Here is a 25,595-nt window from a genome sequence, read left to right on the forward strand (position 1 = left end):
TCTGATGAAGGGTCTAGGCCCGAAACGTCAGCCTTCCTGCTCCTGTGATGCTGCTTGGCCCGCTGTGTTCATCCAGCTCTACACTTTGTTATCTCAATGCTTTTCATATGTTCTGTTTTCACTCCTTCCGTTGTAGTCTCCAAAGAAAGAGAGACAACCGCATTGAAATACACAAGATACTTAGGGGACTTGACAAAAGATATTCAGAGTTTGTTTCTGCTTGTGGGACAGTCTAAGGGGTTGACCAGTTCGGACAGAGATGAGGACAACCTTTTTTTCTCTCAGAGAGTCGTGAATCTGTGGAATTCTTCATCACAGAGGGTTACAGTGGCTGGATTGTTAGTGGAGATAGATTTGAAATCAGTAAGGGATTCAAAGATGATGGGGACAAAGCTGAAAAGTGGAGATGTCAATTATCAGATCTCATTGTATAACAGAGCAGACTCAATGGGCTGAATGGCCAACATCTGTTCCTACATCCAGGAAAAAGACAAAAACTGAACCAATGAGACATACTGGTCTAACTTGTCTTGTATATTTCCGAACAGAGTTCAAGTATGAACAGTGCATTAATTTCCAAGTATTAACACTGCTTTTGACCAGTTATTTCCCTTTGGGTGGTTTCCCTCTTCCAGAAGAGCATTATAATCAGCAAAGCTAGTTAAACTCTTCAAATTGGAAATGGTCAGCAACCTCATTAATGGAAAGTGGATAACCACATGAGATGGTGTCACAAATTAAATGTCTTCCTGAAGTGAATCTAGGAAGCAAATAAAATGGTATGATGATCTGTGACCATGTGCCAAACCAGGCTAGAAAAAAAAGTGACAAGGAGGATTAGTTTTATATCATGGCCAATTGCCCATTTGAAAAGTGCATAACTTTCTGACCTGTTTGCTTGATTGTACAGCATAATTCCGAACTTGATTCACTTGTGGAACTATAATCTAAAATTGCATTGCAAAACTCTGAGAAAATTGTTTAATAACAAGCTCACAAGATTTTTTTAATATTAGATTAATAGCGAAATCCAAGTTTGTAATGTTCAATGTGAAAGCAAAATATTACAGGTGCTTGAAATCTAGGGAAAAAAAAAAGAACAGAAACATTTAGAGATATTCAGAAAGTCAGGGAGCATTTGTGGATTTTGAAAAAGAAATAATGTTTTAGGTTCATAATCTTTCATCAAAACCGAGGAAAATTCATTGACCTGACATGTTAGTTCTATTTTTCTCTCCACGGATATTGCCTAACCTGCTAATTATTTTCAGCATTTTCTGCTATTATTTATAGTTTTCAATGATGGTTATGAAGATATCACAGAAAGGAGCAGCAACAGGACAGATAAGCCCTAAAGCAGATACACTTATAAATTTATCTTTCCCACTTTAAAGCTACCTATCTCGAGAAATGTATAAAAGATTATTTTCTGGATTTCCAACCTGTGTGCATAAATGAATCTGTGTTTTCTGAGAGATTAACTGAGGAGGTAGTGAATGAGATTGCAGGGAACGATGAAGAACTGTCAACAGATACAAGAACAGAAGTTGCTGGAACAGCTCAGCAGGTCTAGCAGCATCTGTACAGAACAAATCAGGTTAACGTTTCGGGTCCGGTGACCCTTCCTCAGAAATGTTTTTGTTTCTGTTTTTGTTCCTGATTTACAGCATCTGCAGTTCTTTTATTTAACTGTCAACAGATGACTGCTCTCACCATTGTCTGCAGAACAGAGGCTTTGCTGCAGGTGACATGCCAACTTTTGGGGTTAAGTAGGCTTGGTTTTGTGAAGAATTTATAAATTAATTTCAAAAATGTGTCAGTTTTGTAAATCGAACAGGGAATGCATTTCGTACAAAAGAAAATGAATTGTCAAACTGCTTTGATTTTTAAAGTTGAACTTGATGAAAAGTGCTTCAGTCACAAATCATATGGCAGAGAATCTAAACAACTTGCCAGAGAATTGATAACAGTGTGGCTGTGAAACACATTTCAAAACAGTGGATTAGAGCTTAGCGTGACTGTGCAACACAGTGTGGAGGACCTGAATGGCAGCGCAGACAATGACATCTTAGTGGGTAACCAACCTGTAATTCAGGAAGAACTCTGTTAAAATAGGGTCTTCATGTTTGAATGCCTGCAGGGCAACTGGAAATATGTTACTTGAATAATATGCTGAATTTGCCCATTGTATATGTTGTAGGTACTGAATTTTTTCTGGGTTACAAATTTAAACCTTGGTTGTCGTCTTTTCAGTGTGGCTCAGTATATGATGCTGAATGAAAGCCAGATCTTTGCAGATGCCAGCTTGTCCTCACACAGTCTGAATGGCCTGAAGGAGTAACAGTGCAGCTTTGGGGAGAATATTATGGGCTCAATTCCTAGTTCAACAGAGGGTCCCTGTTCAGGAAGCCAACCCTTCTGGTTGTTCCTTGAGGGATGCACTGACCATAAGACCATAAGGCATAGGAGCAGAAATTAGGCCATTCGGCCCATTGAGTCTGCTCCACCATTCAATCATGGCTGATAAGTTCCTCAATCCCATTCCTCCGCTTTCTCCCCATAACCTTTGATCCCCTTGATAATTAAAAAACTATCTATCTCAGTCTTAAATGCACTCAATGACCTGGCTTCCACAGCCTTCTGTGGCAGTGAATTCCATAGATTCACCACTCTCTGGCTCAAGAAGTTTCTCCTTATCTCTGTTCTAAAAGGTCTTCTCTTTACTCTAAGGCTGTGCCCTCGGGTCCTACCAATGGAAGCATCTTCCTGACATCCACTGTGTCCAGGCCATTCAGTATTCCATAAGTTTCAATTAGATCCCCCCCTCATCCTTCTACACTCCAATGAGTATACTCCCAGAGTCCTCAAACATTCCTCATATGTTAAGCTTTCCACTCCTGGGACCATAAGAAGACTCCACCTCAGGATTGCCTTCCATTTGTTATTTCAGATGAAGGAGGCTGGATAGTGACTGGAAGTAGTATCAAGCACATGGATGCAGTATCTGTATGGAAAGGGACACAGCATTGTACATTGTGTGTTGCTTAGATGAGGCAAAAGAGGAGAATGAATGAGGGATGGTTAAGTGCTACTCCCCCTCTTGCTTCACTGAGGTGTTCCAGAAGATGACGTATGAAGTGCGCAGGACACAGCGGCAGTTACTTTTGCAAAGGATAGCGGGGGAAGGTTGGTTAGCCTTAACAAACAGACTCAGTTGGAATTTGCAGAGAAGGTGAGCAGCTATACATTGGATATAGTGCAGGAAACAGTTCATTGACCTCTACTAAGGTGAGTATCATTCAAATCCAAGCTGACAGCCAGCACACTCTGAACTCCTTAGCAGTTTGCAGCAAAATATCCTTTAAGGTGCACAATTTACAGCCACACAGAAGAATGTCTGTCAAGAATCCAACTAAGCACTGCATCTCCATGGAAATCACTGCCAGTCACCTTCAATCTACTAGCCAGAACTCTTGATCTCACATTACTTCCCCTCCAACAACTTCATGAGCAAATAACATACTTTACCGATGCCAAGGACATAACTTTCCACTCCCTGAAATTGCAAGCTTAGTAGTCAGTGTGATGAGTTAATCAGGTGAGAGTCTTACAATCAGACTCTCACTGATTAAAAAAAAGTTAAGTCCTCCTTCTGATGGTGAAATGACTTTCTCAACATCAAGTGTTGAGAAATCTATATGTATACATTTACAACTTCTGAATTACACAACTTAGCAGAAGTAACTTCAACTTCCCAAATAACCTCTGTATGATTAAGATACTTGACATTTCAGAAATTCGCCTGAATAAACCAAGCAACTGGACCTTTGGCAACTTTGGTTTCAGCCCACAGTCATTTTGAGTGAAGAGCTTTCATTTCCTCAACTGAAACTTTTCCCAGGTCCTTGTCTCCACTTTCATCATAACCTCAACAACCATAATGGGTGCTTTTGTGGGGACTAATGCAAAATGTATCTCTAGCACATTGTTCGACCCAACTGGAGAGCAGCAACACACCAGCAACATTGATAGCACTGCACATTGGATGAGGTCAGCTTGCAAGAGATGTAGTTTAGAACAGACCCAAGTAAGAAGCATGTGGCTGTAGGAAAAGTGCTGAAATGTGAAGTGTCAATGTGGGAAGATGGGACATGACACTGTACAGCATGGTGTTGATTCGGTGACAGAGTTGGACCATGTGCCTGCAGTTTGATGGTGAAACACACTGCATGAAGAGAACGATGATGTGTGAAAGAGAAGAGGAAAAACTGGATCGGGGGAGGGGTTGTCTATGATTTGTCAGACAGTTCATCCACTGTTAGTCCAAGGATCCACAACATTGCAATCTGGGTACCACAGTCATTCCTGGAATTAGAGGAAAATGATTCTGGGCTATGTTGGTCAATCGCCCAGAGCTGTCTTGCAAATTCAGTCCATAAGTTGTATTGTAATCAATTGGGGATATCCTACAAAGGCAATCCCAAAGATGGGCCATGGTCTTTAGAAGGTGATACATAATCTGGGTGCACCAATACCCTAACGATGACATCGGTAAGGCTACAAGCAGCTCAAATCTCAGCAGTGGCCTTATTGCATTCGTTAGCTGAGGAATGGTCAGGAACAAGGGGTATTTGGATTTAGTAGGATGGGACCTGATAGAGATGGGAGTGGACTGGGTGGTCTCAAATTAGAGATCAAGATAAGTTATGGTCACTTTCGCCTTGATGTGGGGAAGTGCTAGGTCAGCAAATTATTTGGACCTTAAAAATCGGGTGTTCCAGGAATCAAATTGAGCTAATGATGATCATATAAAGGTTCAACCAAAACTGGGGCTGGATAAAGTGTCACTGGGGAAACAGGAGTCGCAATACAGTAGAGAAAGATTGTAGGGGTGATCATTAGTCAGCCTTGGACCCTGTAAGTCACTGAAATGAACATAGATTCTGATCTTATCTGTATTGACCAAATATCAACCAAGTAATATATGCTGCTGCTTCCGTTGCCTCAGCAGGTGGGGCAAATGAAGTGAGAAGCTTCCTAACAGCAGTTTTATTCCAAGGCCACATTGACACTTTCCATGAAGTTAGTAGAACTCTTGTGCATGGGAAGACGCAATGATAGGCTCAGCTGTAACTCAGCTTTCCAGCTTCTGTAATGTAGATGTCAAGAAGCCCAATGTCAAGGATCAAAGCAATACTGATTCACATGGATTCACATGTGCCGCTTGCCTAGCCAGCTGTGAGACTAACCACTGTGAGGGCATAACCTGGAAGTTCAAGGGGAAGGCTGTCTGGGCGAAAGTATCCCTTTCCTAAAACTGTGTACTTTCACTTAATGTTCTTAAGGAGCATTTGATTGTGAATTAAACACAGCAGAGATAAATACAGCAGATAGTTTCATGATTGTACGACTGTGCAGGAACCACCTCTATAGACAAAAGAGACAACTAACAACAACATGGGGAGATGATGACCAAGTGGTATTTTTGCCAGACTATTAATCCAGACACTCAGCTAATATTCCAGGCAACTCAGGTTTGAATCCCATCACAGCAGATGGTGGAATTTGAATTTGATAAAGACTATCTGGAGCTACAAGTCTGCTGATAACTGGGAAGCCATTTGGTTTACTCATGTCCTTCAGCAAAGAAAATCTGCTATCCTCACTTGCTCTGATCTACATGTGACTCCAGAGGCACAGCAATGTGATTGACTCTCAGTTGCCTTCTGACATGGCCTAGCAAGCCACTCAGTTGTATTAATCACTAAGAAGGCTCAACAAAGAATTGAAACTGGATGGACCACCTGGCATTGACTGAAGCACCAGAAGACAGAAGATCAGAAACTGCCCTGTTGACCCTGCAAAGTGTTGAAATCTCACAGACTCGTCAAGGAACAGCCTGATATAGTCGTACTCACGGATTCATACCTTTTACAGGCAATGTCCCAGATACCACCATCGCCATCACTGGATTTGTCTTGACCCACCGGCAGGATGGACCCAGCAAAGGTGGCGGCAGAGTGGTGTTCAGTCAGTAGGGAGTTGCCCTGGGAGTCCTCAACATTGACTCCAGACCTATGAAGTCTCATGGCTTCAGGTTAAACATGGGCAAGGAATCTCCTGCTGATTACCACATACTGATTTATCTCAGCTGGGGATATATTGAACAACACTTGGGGGAAGCACTGAGGGTGGCGAGGGCATGAATGTACTCTGCCTAAGGATTTCAATGACCACCAGCAAGAGTGGCTCGGCAGCAGTACTACAAATCGAGCTGTTTGGGTCCTAAAGGGCATAGCTGCTAGACTGGGTCTGTGGCAGGTGATGAGGAAATAAACAAGAGGGAAAAACATACTTAACCTCATCATTACCAATCTATCAGGTGCAAATGTATCTATCCATGACAGTATCAGTAAGAGTGACCATTGCACATTCCTCGTGGAGACGGAGTCCTGCTTTCATATTGAGAGTACCCTCCATCGTGTTGTGTGGCACTATGACTGTGCTAAATGGGACAGACTTTGAACAGATCTCGCAACTCAAGACTGGGCGATCATCAGCAGAAGAATTGTACTCTAACACAATCTGAAACCTCATGGCCTGGCATAACCCCACTCAATCTTTAACATCAAGCTAGGGAATGAACCTTAGTTCAATGGAGACGGCAGGAGAGCATGCCAGAAGCAGCACCAGACTTGCCTAAAAATGAGGTGTCAACCTAGCGAAGCTACCAAGAGGAACTACTCACTAAATAGCATAATAGCAAGTGATAGAATTAAGAGATCCCACAACCAACGTATCACTGGAGGAGGAGGTTCCACAAATATCTCCATCCTCAATGATGTGTCCACAAATATCCATTCCTCAATAATTGCCAAGTTATGTCCTATACACTAAAAAGCAGGACAAATCCAATCCAGCCAATTATCACCACATCAGTCAACTCTCAATCATTAGTAAAGTGATGGAAAGTGTTAATAACACCTGCTCAGCAATAACCTGCTCAGTGATTAGGAGGTAGTTAGGACTGCAGATGCTGAAAATCAGAGTCGATAAAGTGTGGAGCTGAAGGAGCCCAGTGGGCCAGGCAGCATCGGAGGAGCAGGAAAGGGTGATGAAGAGTCCAGACCTGAAATGTCGACTTTCCTGCTCCTCCGATGCTGTCTGATCTACTGTGCTTCTCCAGCTCCACATATTATCGACCTGCTCAACCTTAGTTCAAAGATGGACAAAGGTGCTGAATTCCAGAGGTGAGGTGAGAGTAAAAGCCCTTAACATCAAAGCTGCATTCAACTGAGTGTGATGTCACGGAGTTTAGCAAAACTGAAATAAATAGGAATCGGTGAGGAGCAAACTCGCCACTGATTGGAGTCGTAGCTGGCATATCAGAAGATGTTTGTGACTGTTGGAGGTCAGTCATCTCAGCTCCAGGATATCTCTGCGTGCGTTCCTCAGGGTAGTTTCCTAGGCCTTACCTAGCTGCTTCATCAATGACCTTCCCTTCATCAAACAGTCAGAAGTGGGGATGTTCACCAATGATTGCATAATGTTCTGCACCGTTTGTGACACCTGAGATACACAAAGGTTACAGAATGTATTCAGTTTATCAAAGCAAGGAGAAAAGAAATAATATTTCAACAAGTTCTCTTGTTCAGCCTATCCATGGTGAGTTGCAAATTCACAACACTGGTTGATTGGGCACAGGTCTCATGTTATGTTACGTTAACTTAATTTCTACTTCTGTCCTCAGTTTTCCCTTGTTGTGCATCAAACCACTAAAACCCAGGCCTTTTTTTAAAGTTAAATTTAGCCTATTTTCTAATCCACCTGTTCAGAGATGTTATTACTCATCTCTGGAGCAGATGGGACTTGAATCTGTGCCTCTCAGTCCAGGGATATCACTACCACTGCACCACAAGAGGGCCCAACACAGGCCTTATCAGCCCCTATCCATGATCAAAGATATCCTGAATTCTAAGTGGCTTATCAACGCACAGACAGTTAATGGTCAATCTCGGATTGACTAGGAACTATCTGCCTAATTTTTGATTTGTTTTTATTTATTGACATCACTTCCACTTGTGTCCTGAATTTTTTCTACAATGAATTGTTTTATATAACCTTGACTTTCTTAGCTTAGCAATTCCACAAAATTTTAGAAGGTAAGGTGACATCAATGAACAGTTAATGCATCTGCTTAGAATATGCAGGGTCACCTCAATATGATTTATTATTATACCAAATTTCCCAATTAACACATCTGATATTCCTCAAAATCTACTAATACCCTTTAACTACATGAAGAATACTTGACTGCATAACAACTGTTGACACCTCAAAAAAATTACAGCTCAACATAACAATACAATCTAATACACATAACTGATGATTGTGTATTGTTTATCACCATTTGTGACTCCTCTGATACTGAAGTAACTTATGTTCAAATGGACAATATCCAGGCTTGAGCTAACAAGTGGCAAGTAATATTTGCACCACTTGAATGCCAGGCAATGATCATCTCTATTAAAAGACAACATCGTTTGCCACTTGTCAGCCCAAACCTGGATTTTGACCTACTCTTGCTGCATCTGGTAATGCATTGCTTGTGTGTCTGTGGAGAAGTGAATGAATATTGTGCAGTCATTAGTATACATCCCTACTTCTGTCCTTAGGATGGAAGAGAGTTTATTGATGAGGTAGTTGAAAATGATTGGCACAAGCACATTACCCTGAACAACTCCTGCAGAGATGCCCTGGAGCTAAAATGACTATGTCCAACTACCAGAATGATCTTCCTTTGTGTCGGGTTTGACTCTAAACTGTGGAGGTTTTCCCCTATACACATTGTCTCCAGGTTTTGTTCGGGCTCCTTAATGCAAAGTCAGCCAAATGCAGCCTTGATCTCTAGAGCAGTTCCTCCCAACTCACCTCTGGAATTCATCTTTTTTGTCAGTGTTTGGACCAAGGCTGTGATGAGGTCAGGAGCTAAGCCGTCCTGACAGAACCCAAACTGAGTGTCATTGAGCAGTTAACAATACAACTTGAAAATAGATGGATCATTGAATGAATGGTCAGCGTATAGGGGTGTTTAAGCAACATGAAAATAATGTGTCCATTCCATGTAGCTTACTAAATCCATTAAACTTTAATCTGGCTAGCTCAGCATGAAGTTTGTTTCCTTCCTCAAGCTACTTCAGTACTAATTTAAGGCTTTCTGCACAATCTATGACCAAAATCACCTCTGACTTAAACCTAAAGAAAGCTTAGCTTCTTCTTGTCACATCAAACAGATTTAGAATCATAGATCCCTACAGCATGGAGACAGGCCCTTCAGCCTAATCGGGTCCGTGCTGACCAAAATGTCCATCCACCCCAACCCCATTTCCCTGCACTTGGCCCATATCCTTCTAAACCTTTCCTATCCATGTATTCGTCCAAATGTCTTTTAAATGTTGTTAATGTACCCGCCTCAGCCACTTCCGCTGGCAGCTCATTCCATTTGCGTACCACCCTCTGTGTAAAAAAAGTTGCCCCGCAGGTTCCCATGTATTCTTTCCTCTCTTACCTTAAACTGATGCCCTCTCGTCCTCAATTCCCTTTTTCCCCTGGGCAAAAGACTGAGTACATTCTTCCTATCCATGCCTCTCATGATCTTATACACTTCTATAAGAACCCCCCTCAGTCCCCTGTGCTCGAAAGAAGAAGGACCTAGCTTGTCCAACTTCTCTCTATAAGTCAGTCCCTTGAGTCCTGGCAACATCCTTGTAAATTTCTTCTGCACTCTTTCCGGTTTAATAACATCCTTTCTATAGCAAGGTGACCAAAACTGAACACAATACTCCAAGTGAGGCCTCACCAACATCTTGTATAGCTGCAACATAACTTCCCAACTTCTGTACTCAGTGCCCTGACTGCTGAAGGCCAATGTGCTAAATGCCTTCTTCACTGTCCTATCCACCTGTGACTCCACCTTCAAAGAACTGTTCACCTGCACTTCAAGGTCCCTCTGTTCCACTACACTCCTTCAGGCCTTACCATTCACCATGAAACTCCTATCTTGATTTGACTTTCCAAATTACAACACCTCACATTTATCTATATTAAACTCCATTTGCCATTTCTCGGCCCACTTCCCCAGCCGATCAAGATCCTGGTGCAATTTCTCAGAACCTTCCTCACTGTCCACAATACCGCTTATTTGAATGTCATCCGCAGTGATTAATCATGCCTTGTACATTCTCATCCAAATCATCGATATAGATAACAAACAGCAATGGGCCCAACACTGACCCGACGGATACCGCTAGTCACAGGTCTCCAGTACGACAAGCATCCTTCCAGTATTACCCTCTGTGCCCTACCATCAAGCCAATTGTGTATCCAATTTGCCAGCTCTCCCTGGCTTCCATACAATCTAACCTTCCAGAACAGCCGACCATGTGAAAACTTATCAAAGGCCTTACTGAAATCCATGTAGCCTATGTCTACTGCCCTCCCCACATCAATCTTCCTGGTCACTTCATCAAAGAACTCTAACAAATTTGTGAGGCGTGATTTCCCACACACAAAGCCATGTTGACTACTTCTAATCAAACCCTGTCTTTCCAAATGCATGTATACCTTATCCCTCAGAATCTTCTCAAGTAACTTACCTACCACAGATGTATAATTCCCAAGTTTTTCTTTGCAGCCCCTCTTGAATAAGGGCACAAAATTCTCTACCCTCCAGTCTTCTGGGACCTCACCTGTGGCTAACAATGATGCAAATATATCAGTCAAGGCCCCCACAATTTCTTCTCTAGCCTCTTGCAGGATTCTTGAATATATCTGATTAGGACCAGGAGATTTATCTACCTTCATTCTTTTAAAACTTCCAACACCCCCTCTATTATGATGGAGACTATCCCCAAGATATCACCACTGACGTACCCAAGTTCCCAAGTCTACATGTCTTACTCCACGGTTAAACACAGAAGAGAAATATTCATTGAGGACATCGCCCATCTCCTGCAGTTCCACACATACATGTCCACTTTGATTCTTGAGGGGTCCTATTCTCTCTGTAGAGATTCTTTTTCTTTTAATTAACTAAAGAATCTCTTTGAATTCACCTTGATCTTCTCAGTCAAAGCTGTCTCATGCCACTGTTTCGCCCTCCTGATTTCCTTATTCAGTAAACTCCTGTATCCCCTATATATCTCCAGTGGTTCCCTTGATCCCAGCTGTCTGTTCCTGAGCCATGCCTCTTTCTTCTTTCAGGTCAACGTCTCAATATCTCTTGTCATCCAGGGTTCCCTAATCCTGCTAATCTTGCCCATTACCCTCACAGGGACATATAGACCTTGAACTCTAGCTATCGCACCTTTAAAGGCCTTGCACTTGCCAGAGGTTCCTTTTCCTGTAAACAAACTACTCCAATCAACCCTGCAAGCTCCTGTCTAATTCCATCAAAATTTGCCTTGCTCCAGTTTAGAACTTGAACCTATGGACCAGTTTCGTCCTTCTCCATAACTATTTTAAAATTAATAGAACTATGGTCAACTGGTCCCAAAGTGCTCCCCCAGTGTCACCACAGTCACCTGTCCTGCCCTATTTCCCAAGAGCAGGTCAAGTTTTGCCCATTCCTGAGTAGGACCCTCTAGATACTGCTTGAGGTAACTTTCCTGAACACCTTTAACAATTTCCATCCCATCTAAACCCTTAACACTATGGCATTCCCAGTCTACATTAGGAAAATTAAAATTCCCCACTATGACAACCCGATTTCTCCAGTAAGTCTCCACAAACTCACTGCATTTTTATTCTTTTCTTTCCCGTTGACTATTTGGGGGCCTATGGTACAAGATGAATAACATCACCATCCCCTTTTTATTTCATAGCTCCACCCACAAAATACTCCTTGATACCAGGTCCATAACGATCCACTCCTCAGTACAGGTGACTGCTTCCAGTCTCTAATGTATGTGCCAAAGTGATGGTCTCCCTCTCAGTCGCCCTTTGATGGACGCTGTTCCTCCTGCTGATCACGTTTAGTTCTGAATGCTTTGGAATTTCAAGCCTGCAAGATATTTAGAATTCACTGCAAGATTTACTTATACTGTGAAGAGCACACACGGCCATGATCACTGAACACTACTAATGGAAGTAGACCAATTTTATTGAAACAAGAAGCTATCACTGAGGCCAAAACAATTTTGTTTTTGAGACTTGAAATTGGAAGCAAAGCAAGTGTTTGATATTTTTTTCTTGTGTGGAGAGAAAATGACACCTGTCTGCAATTTTCTGTGTCGTGCATTTTTTTTTTCCCAGAGAGAACTTTAGTTAATTAAAATTTCTGAAATATGAATTTTTCTTTCAGCTCCATGTGGAAGTCGATCTACAGGTTCTGATGGCACTGTACTGTCACCAAATTACCCAAGAAATTATAGTACTGGACACAACTGTATTTATTCTATCACTGTCTCCAGAGAGTTTGGTAAGTGAAGTTATCATTCACTATTTGCTAAATGACTTGAAATTTACATTAACAGTACACCATATTTTCTTTGAAATAAAGAAATATTGCTCTTGACTGTATTTCTCTAAAATGAGCCTAATAATCAAGAATGTAAGTACATAAAGATCAAAGTAAATGGTTAAAATGAGAGAGACTTTTTATTTTGCTTGATATATGTTGAATATTCTATTTCTTTTTTGCTCTGTCTTCATTTATGCATTTCAAACTCATTAATGTTTTACATCTCTAGTGGTTTCCTTAGGTATAAGTTATGGGAAATTACTGTGGTATGTGTCTACAAATCAATTGTTGCTTGCTAGGGTAGAATTTGAGTAGTACTGAAAAAAAGATATATTTTGATGAAGCTTTTCGTATTGCACCCTCCAGCACAATTCGTAAGAAATACCACGTAAATTGGAATCCGCACTTTTCCTGTATGACAGAAAAATGCTGATTGGTTGGCAAGTGGACTCTGATTGGTAGCAGCATTTCCACAGAAAATTTGCCGGTGAGATAATGATTAACAGTTAACTGTCATGTTTTGTTGAAATCAGGCAGGTTGACAATGCTTGCTCATGATGTTGCTGTGAGAAATGAGCCAGAGAATGGCTGTCACTTGCGTTATTGAGTTGAAAGAAGCATGTACATGTTCTTTCTGCCTGCAAAGAGTAGTGCCCTGTTTATTAATATAGATACATACCTTCCGGTACACACGAGCATGCCACACTGCAAGCCTGATTGATAATCTTAAATTCTTAGCACACTCAGGATTATTTAACAAATTTTGCTCAATCACAGGAACAGATCTAATGTTGGACGTTGTAGCTTGCATTTCACAAAGCACAGTTTGGTTGTATACAGTCAGTACTTTGCCTGTTGTGTACAGTGGAAAGGACATGTTGTTTGATACAACTGACACTAAAATTTGCATACCATATCATCAATTTGTGCAGCAAGTAGAATGTCCTTTTGGCTTGACAACAACATTTTCTTATTGGCAAACACTTTTGTTGCCACTGCATAGTTGCTGTTTGAAACAGCTCCCGTAATCTGTTATTCAAACATTTAAGATACTCCATCGTTTCAGGAATCCAAAGTAGAGTTGTCATGTATCAGGAGCAAAGGCCTGTTCATGAGTTTGCATGATAAAAACAAAAAAAGCATATCTGATCAGGGCAGTGATTATCCTGTAGATAGATTCATGTGCCCAATTTCTGCACCAAGCTTACACTGTGAACAAACAGGCCCGATTTGTGAGGTTGTCTACCATACCAATCTTATAGCGGGTGCATCTGTAGGAAACAAAATACAAATTTTTGACCTATAAGGAGGTCGGTTAGCTCAGTTGGCTGGATAGCTAGTTTGCAACACAGATTGAAGCCAACAATATAGGTTCAGTTCACATCCCAGCTGAGGTTACCTTGAAGGTCCCACCTTCTCAAACTTCCCCTTCCCCCGTGGTGCAGTGACCCTCACTTTAAACCAAAACCATTCATATCTCTCTAATGAGAGGGCGGCCCTCTGAGGCTAAGGTGACTTTACCTTTATTGACCCATGTGACTACAGGTTAATATGCACGCAATACACATTGACCCTATTTTTGCAGACAAAAAGAACACGTCCAAAAACTGAGCTGTTTCAACTCAAGGAAATAGGTGACAGACTTTCTCTGGTTCATTTTTCAAGGCTATGTTTTGCTCAATCAGAGTCACCCAACCTGATTTAAACAAAGCTTGAAGGTAACTATCAGTCATCAGCTGACTGGTACATTCTCTACAGCATCACCTCTACCAATCAGAGTCAACTTTCTAACCAACCAACACTCTCCTCTCAAGCAGTATTAACTATTGGTTCCTTTTAAACTGTATTTCTTGCAAGTCATCCTGATAAGTGCAAAATGGAAATATTCAATGAAATGTATCTTTGTTTTTAGTAATATGCAATAAATTAGTTCTCAAATTAAATATTTTACATATATTATAAGATATCAAAACCTCAGCTTGAAACTGTTAACAAAAAACCCTAATTACTTCAGATTTGCTGTAATCTTCAACTCCAGTAACTCCTAATCAATGTGTGCTGCGAGGAAGTTTCTGGAGAACTTGAACAGACTAAGTGAATGGGCTGGAACATAACAGATACAATATAATGTGAATGAGTGCAACGTTATTTTGTATTAGTAGAAAGGAGATTCTGGTCTATAATTTGTGCCTCAGTCTACATCTGGCAGTAAAATCAGGTGAGAAAAAGTGGCTGAAGAAAAACTGATTTGAAATGATGGTCAGGAGGAGAAGAAAAGTCCACGTTTAGGCAGATAGTATGGTGGTACTTTTTCCAGTATGAGGATGGTCTTCTGCATCACATCTTCATTCTTTCTTTAATTTATTCAATTTTCTTCTTATTTTAAGATGAGCATGTTGATGAACTTTTTTTCACATTTTAAAATAACAAAAACTCAGTGATCAGTCCAATTTTTACCAAACTCAACATGCAAAATCTGGTATTATTCTGTCACTGGTGGTTAAATACAAGCTCATTTCTCCAATCTGGTCTATGAGCCAAAGTTTGATTTATGCGTGACCTTTTTACTCATCATCTGTTTGATGTTTATTAGATTCACATAGCATTCATGTGGCAATCTCCAAGAGTCTGAATAAGGTTTTAGTAAAGAAAAAATGTAAAAGCAGTCAAGTGAGAATGTTTGTTCTTGCTTGTTGTTTGTTAAAAATGAGAAGCACTGTGGCTTTTTAATGTTCATCACTCTGCTAAAAGGAATAATAGGAATACTATTTCACAGGCTGATGGCTTCAACCCAAAAGATTAGTGATTCATATGTGGATACATCAGGCAACAGTCTTTTGTAAACAAAGCTTGGTTCATCATTTTCAATGACCTTGTGCTGACATAAAATTGCCTGATAACTGTTAAACATCAGAGGGTGAAATTATCATCACACGATTAGCATGCACATCAATGTATCTCCTTTTAGGACATTTGCTAAACATACAACACATTCTGCTTTATAGATAAACATTTTAACAGCAAACGGAAAACAAAAACTTGAAGTGAAGATCAATTTCCTTTCTTTCCAGTTGTTTAGTTGAAATACATGAGGAAACGGCCCCAAAGAAGTTTCAACCTTCAATTAAGCTACATTAGATATATTCTACATTTAATTTCTACCAGTCCATCATTCTTTATTGACTGACTGAAACTACGTGATTAATATGTCATGCTTAATAACCGTGGAGGTTAAACGTTTCACACTGATATTTCAATCTGAGATACCTGAAATCTCCACAAAGTATAAAAGCTCTCGCAAATTTGCCATGTGGAAACGTGGCAACTTTAGTCATAATGCAAACGGTATGATTATGACACTTTCAAGCAATGTCTTGACATATCAAAGCATGCATTACAAATTCAGGAAAAACTTTCAACTCATCATCTACAATTTATTCTTATAAAAATGATCTGAAGGTCAAACCTAACCTTGAACTGTTTTCTGAGATGTTTGAACCACAATAGGATAAGCCCTTTAAGCCTATATCATTCACAGAGATTCTGGTTGATTTTCGGACCACTTGCCTTGGCTCCATATTCTGTAACCTTGGCTAGCAAAGATCTATTAATCCCAGATTTAAAATTATTAACTGAAACAACATTTTAAGCTTTTTGAAGGTGCTGTACATGAGCACCTATTTCGTACTTTCTCTACTGAATAGTCGCTCTCTGATTATAAAGTAGTATTCCCTTGTTTGAGACTTCCACAACCAGTGCAGTAAAGTTTTCCCTATCTATTGTTTCAAATTTATAAAAATTCCAATTGAATCATCTTGTAGCCGTCTGTATGCCAGGGAATTTAAGACTACTTAATGTAACGTTCATAGAGTTTCCAATTTAACCTATGGAACCCTGGTAACGTTCTTGCTATACACTGGACTGCACACCTTTCAAGGTTAATGAACTATTTCTAGGGGGTAGCACTCTGAACTAACCACTGTATTCCATTTGTGGCTGACTATGGCTTTACATGGTTGTAACAAAACTGCAATCCCTTTATATTCTAGTCCCTTGAATACAGAAGCTAACACTGGGCTTTTTTAATTGCTTTTTGTACCTGACTATTACATTTCAGCGATTTGTGTACGAAGACCCCAAAATCTCCACTGTTTCTAACTTTTCACTGTTTTAAAAATGCTTTCATGTCAAAATTGATGACCCCATATTTACCTCATGGGTTACATTGGGCTGGATTTAATACAACCCATCATAGTAGGAACTCTGATATAATACAGTGTGGAGCTGGAGGAACACAGCAGGCCAGGCAGCATCAGAGGAGCAGGAAAGTTGACGTTTCGGTTCAGGACCCTTCTTCAGAAAAACTCTGGCAGGTTATCAAGTTTGAGAGTGGAGAGGGCACATGTTAGTCTCCTTGTAGTGAGAAAACCCCGATTAAGTCAGAAGGCACACTGATGCAGGATTACTGGTGTCATTGATTGGATGGCAATTTGACTCATTTATAAGCCAATTTTGACACCCAACATCTCTGAATCTAACGTCATTTCATCGTGGCTAAGAGATAAAGATCTCTTTAACCATTGAAAGCTGCCCATTAAAACCTGTTGGGTTTGAAAACAGCCTCCAAGGGAGGGAATCCTTCCTGTTAGGCACTTCATGGCCGATTAAAGGGACCTGGCATCAGTAAGGCAGGTGTCCAGTGAAAGCCACCCAAGACCACCTTTTACATTTTGTTTAACTGTCCAAAAACAAGGAAAAAAAACCTTTATTTGAGATTTATCCATATATGGTTCCCAAAATAAATAATTGTTTCCTGTAATGTTATCCTGTTTAAAAGTTGTCACTTACTTTATTTCCATGTTAGCACTAAATCATGATCGAACTTGTATAAACTAGTATAATCATAAATGTGATTTGTCTGCAAGCCAATCCAAATTGCAATATTACACAGCTTGTAGTTACAACGTAGGCCATAAATCAATAACTGTATCATGCAGATTCAATAAATATAACAAGGTTTTGCTATATGAGCTAAATTACAATGTATTACTTTGCGTAATGCATTTTTCTAATCTGAACTCAGTAGTACAGTTAATATCTTAACACAGAACTGCACCACATGAAGTCCTTGAGTAATATCTTCTCACTGATGGGCTATCAAAAGCTCTCAATGTAAATGGAAGAAGCATACAAAAATTCAAATTAAACTTTTATCTTATTATCCTTTCATGTTTCAATGCAACTGATAATTCAAAGTGAGAATTCGGACAAAACTGGCCAGTGGCTGTGATGTTAAATGCTAAAATATAGACTGTCAGAATTTGTAAGTTTCCTTTGGACAAATTGACTGTATTACCAAATTATTCCTGCACTTTATTATTCTAAAATCTCAGATACAATTTAAGCATTCTTACATATTGTTTTATATGTTATGATTAATTGTCAGTTTAAGGTTCTTGCGAAGATTTGTAGCTCGGGTTGTTGGTGAGGTTGTTGACTTGCTCCGTGAGCTGGCCGGTTGTAGATTTGATGTTTCATCACCATGCTAGGTAACATCGTCAGTGCGGCCTCTGATGAAGCAATGTAGTTCTACTCCGCTTAGTATTTATATGATCTGGATTGAACTACAACCTGAACTACAACCAGCCATCTTGGGGAGCAAGTCAACAACGTCAAATTGTCAGTATATTTTTGTGCCTGTTTTCAGGCTATGCAAGTACAAGGTTACATTATGTTCAAATATGTATTGTATCGGTGAAAGTCCTGCTTCAACCAACTGGAACAAATTGGTGATTTCTATCAGAATTACATTGGCCCAGAAGTCAGTTCAATTATTTGTATGGACCTGGTTAGTTTGTTTTTAAAGTCCACATTATATGCTTTTGTAATGAGTATAATTTAGCGGAAAAAATACTTTACTCTTGTATGACTTTGAGACACCATGCAAGTTGGTCAAAAGTGCAGCCACTTGCGCAACATAAATATAAATCTGTGGAACTGATCAATTTTCTTTGGCCCACAGTGGTAACTTCGTACTTAGATCCCAGCTACTTCCATGATCTAAAATAAACCATGAAAATAAAATACAAAATATCCTTGAAATGGCCACAGCATCTTCAAATGGTCACTGCAGCAATGAAATGGAATTGTGATATTAATTCAGAATTCCCAAAGCAGCAATGCAACTTGATATGGTCCGCCATTTGGGACATCATTTTTCAGACTTTCTCTTTCACCAATTTGGAATTCAAACATGAATTTATCAGACACAACACAACTTTAAACAGTATTTGTCCAGCACTCGCAGGCAACACTTTGACTTTAAGAGAGTGATTGCTCAGAATGTCACACAATTCATGCATACCTGCCACAATTCTCCAGCTGGAACGTTGTCGATGCCAGTCAAAATTATTTTTGTCGAATATTTAAAGAAATTTACATTTTGAAAATTCATGAATGAAGATGGAATTCTGAAGCTCAGTCCAGGTTAATGTCCCGTTTGCCTCTAACCCAACTGGTTCCCACTTCCCACTGTTTTCACCTGGGTCACTTCACATAGACAATGCATTTTATATGGTCTTCAGATGAATTAGTCTTGATAGGACTGTTGCTTTTACGTAATGCATGGCATTTGATAAGAATAAACCTCTAACTTCTGTCTTTTCTCTTTCTTTCTCTCCCTGCTTTCTGGTATCTGTTTTGTGACAGTGGTTTTTGGCCAGTTTGTGTTCTTCCAGACCGCCCTGCATGATGTTGTTGATATATATGATGGACCTACACAACAAGCTTCACTGCTGACTTCACTGTCAGGTTCACATTCAGGTTTGGACAGCTATTGATTTAAAGTTTTTGAGTCATATTTAATTTCCATGTCACTATTTCATCTATTTTAGCACTATTAAAGAACATATTTCGGAAATCATATGTGTGTGGGCAAGATTCGATGTTGCAAAAATTGGGCTCCTATTGGGCTACTGTGTAATCTTGGATACTTTCAACGCATTATTTTCCATCAATACACACGTCGGTATATATTGAACGACAAATTCTCCTCAAAGTACCAATTCTGCTGGACTACATGGAGATTTAGAGTTGCATGTTGAATTAGTATTAAGCTAAAATAACATTTAGTAGTCAAAATAAAATGACAACAACTGTTCTGTTTTTGGTTGTATTAGTACCTGCTAAAAGGGTCAGGTTGCAAAAAGTCTTTGGGCTTAATTATAAAATCTGAGTTTATATTTCAAAATTATTGGCTCAAATTATTAGAAGAGAAGCAGCTCAAATGTTTAAATCAGTTCTGAAAGTTTTATTCGGTGGACAGAAGAGAATAACTTGAATATCATATTCTGGGTGTTTGACCATTGAGCTGTTTGCTGCTCAAGTAGCGAAGGGAAAATATAATTAGATGCAATAACGGCCAAAGCAGACATTCTCTTTTAGCTAATATTTGGACTGCTACCTAAATACATGGTTGTAAGACAGCAGCCAGTGTAATCTTAGTTTGTCACCAACACTGCCTCTTACACCTTCGAATCTTTCTCGTCAATCTTAGAGAAGATCAGACTGTTTGAGTTAGGTTGTTCTGCGAATCAGAATAAACCCATTTGAAAAAACAACAAATATTTTGCTGTTTTTTTTTGTATCTTCAGAGCAAGATTAAATGTTTGCTTTGGCTTTAGAATTCATTAATGATTATTTTTGGGGGTTCAGCTCAATATTGAAGATTCAAGGCACTATTCTAAGAAAGTTACTTCACTAGGTGACCTGGTCAATGTGCCTCCTTCAGACAAGAATCATGATAAAATTAATTGGTTATTGATCTAAATTTGTGGAATCTCGCCCCATGCACATAAGTTGCTTCATTGTTTAATGTACAAGTCAATTCATATCAAAGTGAGTCGCTCTCTATAAGATGTTTTGGAATACAGTAAGATACTGCTTCAATGTAGGAATACTGATAGGAAAGTTACAATGCTGCTGCAATTACTGCCAACTCCATTGTAAGCAAAGTAGCTTTAGAACATTCAGCACTTCAAGCATGCAGAACGGTAGCTATTCGCTAAATAATAACTGATGCCAATCATAATAAATTTACATTCAGAAATACTGATTGAGTGAAGTGGAGTAGACGCAACTGTTGTCTCACTTTCGCGTGTTGAGTTTCAGTTCAGGTCCAGCATTAGTGTAATATTCTGAGAACATAAATTTATCCATTGGCATTCACTGCACATTGCTGTTAGAATTAATGACATGAAAAGCAACAAGATTGTTGAACCTTTTCATATTGTTAAAATGAGCTTTTTGTTTTCCACTCTTTCTAAATATAGTACTAATACTTAAGTATTAGATACAATACTTATATATACATTTGTTCCAAGCATTTTGATTACCAAATGTTTATTTTTGAAATGCAATAAATGTACTGAATTATATTTCATTTATTCTGTAACTCATTCAATGTATTTTGTTTTAGGAGAGTCCCTCCCTTTAAGCTCAGGTAACCAAATCACAATCAAGTTTGTCACAGTCGGCCCAGTAACTGCCAAAGGATTTCATTTTGTTTACCAAGGTAGGTTAATAAGTCATAGAAATGTTTTCAATAAAATGTAAAAGAAAATCAGAGATTAAACATTCAATTATCGTCACATAGCCAACAATTTTGAGAAGTCTTATTTGGAAAGGAGTCCAGATCTTCCACCAGACAAAATTAAAATTGACATTAGGAAAAGTTTCTTCACAATAAATGAAATCAACACTTGGTACAAACTTCCTGAAAGAGTAAAAGTAAGGTAAAGTCACCATTGTCTTATCAGTTCATGCAGCTACTCTCACTTTAGAGAGAAATGACTGATAGTGGTTTAACCTGAGGGTCACCACACCTTAGGCAAGGGGAGACATTGAGAAAGAGAATCCTTGATGGTAACCTCAGCTGGTGTGGAAATAGTTATGAGGATGGAGACACCTCTCAGCAGTCAGGTGTGATAGTCTAGAAGGCTGTCTGCTGCCCTCAGAGTATTTGGGCTGGAGAGGAACTTGCACTGTTTTGGGGAGAATCCCGTTTTCATGTTCACGTGGGTACCAGCAACATATGTAGGACTAGGAAAGAGTAGGACTCTGCTGAGAAAGTTTGAGCATTCAGCTGGATCTCCTTGATCATAAGTCACTGAAAACTAACATACAGATGCGGCTAGAAATTAGGAAGGCTAATGGCATATTGGTCATCATTGCAAGTAGACTTGAGTACAGAAGTAATAAAGTCTCGCTGAATTTGCTTACAGCCTTGGTAAGACCACACCTGGAGTATTGTGTTTTGTTTTTGGAAGGGTACACTTAGCATAGAGGGAGCACAACGGAAATTAACTGAATTGATCTCTGTGATGGTGACATTCCTCCGAGAAGAGATTGAGGAGACTGGAGCTATATTCTCTGGATTTTAGAAGAAAGACAGGTGATCTCATTCAGGCATATAAACTTCTTATGGGATTCAATGAGGGAGATGTCAAATGGTGTTTAGAATCAGGGCACACAGTCTCAGAATAAGGGGTAGGCCATTTGGAACATAGCTTAGCAGGAACTTCTGCATCCATAACATGTCAATCTTTGGAATTCTGAGACAGCAGTAGAGGCTCAGTCATTGAGTATGATCAGCCATAATTGAATGGTGATAAAGACCTGATGGGCCAAATAGTCTCATTCTGCTCCTATATTGTATGGTCTATGTTCAAAATGTGTCAATCAGTTTGATAGACTTCTAGATGTGAAGATAGGAAATGTGGGAATAGTGTGAGAAAATGGCATTGAGGCATTGAGCTCAACCAAAAAGTAAAGCAGAACTGAGTGGTGCTAAGGCCTATCCTGCTGCTACTTCCTATGCTTCTGTCATGCTACATTGGTACCAATGTGTGATTCCATCAAAATACTTTGCAAGATAATGTATATGTTAACTACCACTGATTAGCTGTTCTAAGATTGTAACATCTAACAAACACACCCTTGGCAAAGGCAAAATCAGTAAGACAGATTGTCTCACATGCAATGTTTCTTCAGTCAAGGAGGACAGAACATTAAGAGAAAACTCTTAGAAAGAGAAAGAGAACTCAAGTGTTTTGCTGTAACAGTGAGAGACGTATAGCAGCTTCCAAACCCCAACAACTACTGAAAGCTAAATCTAAAATCCTGATTCTGTGAGAGCTTGACCTCACCCCTTCAGACTGCATCTATTGTTCCAACTGTAAAAAAAAACAAGGCCTCACCAGCTGTTTGTTTTATTGGTTTGGAACAGACCACTCAGCATCTTTATCTCAACATCTCTTCATTACAAAAAAAGGGCAAAATACATTTTTTAAAGCCAACGTATCATCACATCTCTGATTATAGAACCTTTTATCACAATTGCATTTCAATGCTTTGCTGTTCACCTATACAGTCCTTTGCCCATTGGTGCCACTGTCGAATGGACACTGTGACAATGCTGTTACTTTACAGGTTGTCAGACCGAGGAACCGAACTGAGTAAGCAGCCTGGGAGGCCTTGGATTTTCTTTTAACAGCCTGAACGGGTGGACCCAGCTGTCACAAATTAGGATTTCTGGGTTTTGGATTTTCGGTAGCATCAGAAGCTATTGGGGTCTCAACAGAGTTGGAACTTTCAGTGAATGTCTCCTTGGCTGTGACTCACTCTGAATTTTCTCTTTTTTTTTGTTAGCTCCTGGATTGGAGAATGCATGTGAGAATCTGTGTCTGAATTTTCCTTTTTTGCCAAGGGGTGTGCTTATGGGATGTTACTGTATTGGAACAGTTAATTAGTAATAGTTGCTGTATCTATTATTTTGTTAAGTTTTCTAATAGCATTGTTATTCTAAATTCATCTTTCTTTGGTTGTATTTTAACTACAGTATTTAAATAAATTGTGTTTCGGTTAATATCGAGTAGTTTGACCAATTCCATTCTGCTCATATTCTTTCTATTCACTGAACGATGTACTAAACCCAACCCCTTATTTGAAACAAATATTCTAGCATAGAGAGAAATAGAGAAAACTATTTACTAAATAACCACTTGCTTTCTTTCCTATGACACAATAGTTTTAAAAAATGCAGTTATACAGACTGACTTTCTCCCAGGCCTTCATACTTAATAGCCGTATGTGGTCTCACTGTCTCTCTCTGTCTATCTCTCTCTCTCTCACACACAAGTCCGATTCCCAATGAGCTTTATCTGGTTTTGCTGTCTCTTGCCCAGGGCCCCGCATCTTTACGAATTTCTCCAGTCTCACTGTCCCCGAGCTAACCTTTATATCTCTCTCTGTGATTTTTTTTAATAACAGCATTCTTAGTAAAGCTTTTTTAAACATAATTAATATAGTAGATGTATTGTTATTTTGTGTTGCTATACTTCGAAAGCCAACATTTGTGCAGTATTCTCGAATTTTTCACCGTGTCTGTAGTTTTTTTGTTGTGGAATGGTGGAATTCATATACCCCAACTGATTCATGAGAAAATTACATTTGTTAACTTTGATTTAAAGTAATGAATTGAATGTCCCATAGAATTTGTAATTGCTGAATTGTATGTTTGAATTATAGAACTTTTTGTGTATATGTTTAAACTTTAAAGCTATAAGTTCCAGATTTTTTTCTTAAATAAGAACACTGACTATGTAATTATTATCTTAAAATCTATTTAGCCGTGCCAAGGACCAGTGCAACTCAGTGCAGTTCTGTACCTGAGCCAAGGTTTGGAAAAAGAATTGGGAATGATTTTGCAGTTGGCTCTGTGGTTCTGTTTGAATGCAATCCAGGCTATATTCTGTCTGGTTCACCAGAGATTAGATGTACATCAGTACCAAATGCTTTAGCACAGTGGAACGATTCTCTGCCCACGTGTATTGGTAAGTAATGAAAATAAAAATATTTTAAATGAGCAGGCTGCATAGAAAATGAATATCCATGGGCAGAATTTTTTGAATATTTTTCGATTATACAACTGATCCAAATGATTGCAGATAATTAAGCATTTGCTTAATTGGGGGTATCAAATAATTTAATGACAATATTCTTTCCCTCATTTATTGTCGGGCATAAGCTGAAAAGTGTGCCCAAGTTCGTAACAACAGTAAGTTAATTTATGTTGTTGAAAATGAAATTGAAAATAATGCCAAGCTATGAAAGACAAATTATGAAGGCCACCGCTAAGTTAGTGAGATAGGTTTGAGAAAGGCCTCAAAGCAGAAGGCAGATATCAGGGAGGAGAACAAATTAGATAAGAAATTCTAGGGACTGGAACCTGAAACAGTGGAAATCATGGTAGTTGCTGGTGGATTGGAAGAGGTTTGAATGAACTAGAGGCTGGTCTGAAGCAATGAAGAAAAAGTGATAAGGGATGGCAGGATTATTTGTATATCTGAAGGCAATTACATAAATGGAGCTAATGCAATGAACAAGGTTAAATCATGGTTGATAAATTTTAATTTTGAGGAACAGCAGTCAGTGGAGAAGTGGGATTGATGTAGCTATAATTTTACTGAGGATGGAAGGCCACTTCAGAATGCTTTGGAGTGGTTGACGTTGAAAATGACAATTTGGACTTTGAACATGTGAATTTCAGAATCAGATGTCTGTGATTGTGGTGGGAACCATTGTGATGAGAAGGATATGAGATTTGACCCTCTATCTGGTTTTAAGTAATGCACTGAAGTTCATCACCAAGCGCCGTTTTATTCTCACCAATTCAGTCACAGCCAAAGAATCTGCTGGAATGGATTCTCATCCTATTTCCACGCCGCAGCCGCCCAAAAATCTATGCTAGGTCACCTTCTATCCTGAAACATGAGTTGCAAAAAAGTGAGGCATGACTTTGAGAGGCAACAACACAATCAAGGACTTTAGATAGGAAAAGGAAGTTGGCAATTGGGTAGTAGTTTGAACAAAGATGAAAAAATTCTTTATTTGAAGAGAATGGTAAGGATCAAAGCTTCCATTAAGTTGCACAATTGTGTGGCATTCTGGAAAGTTCCCTTGAAGGCTGCACACAAGCTGATAATGATATCGTTCCAAAGTCATTACACTGTTCACT

General features: G+C 39.3%; 1 protein-coding gene across 1 annotated transcript in view; it reads left to right on the plus strand.

Annotated features, from left to right (window-relative positions):
* csmd3b (CUB and Sushi multiple domains 3b) overlaps positions 1-25,595 on the plus strand; it is a 1,719,816-nt gene that overhangs the window by 1,494,091 nt on the left and 200,130 nt on the right. The window contains 4 exon segments of the mRNA XM_048595770.1: positions 12,362-12,478; positions 19,229-19,342; positions 20,997-21,092; positions 24,208-24,411. Coding sequence (XP_048451727.1) covers positions 12,362-12,478; positions 19,229-19,342; positions 20,997-21,092; positions 24,208-24,411 — 531 coding nt within the window.

Source organism: Rhincodon typus, chromosome 4, assembly GCF_021869965.1.
Source record: "Rhincodon typus isolate 14 chromosome 4, sRhiTyp1.1, whole genome shotgun sequence".
NCBI lineage: Eukaryota > Metazoa > Chordata > Chondrichthyes > Orectolobiformes > Rhincodontidae > Rhincodon > Rhincodon typus.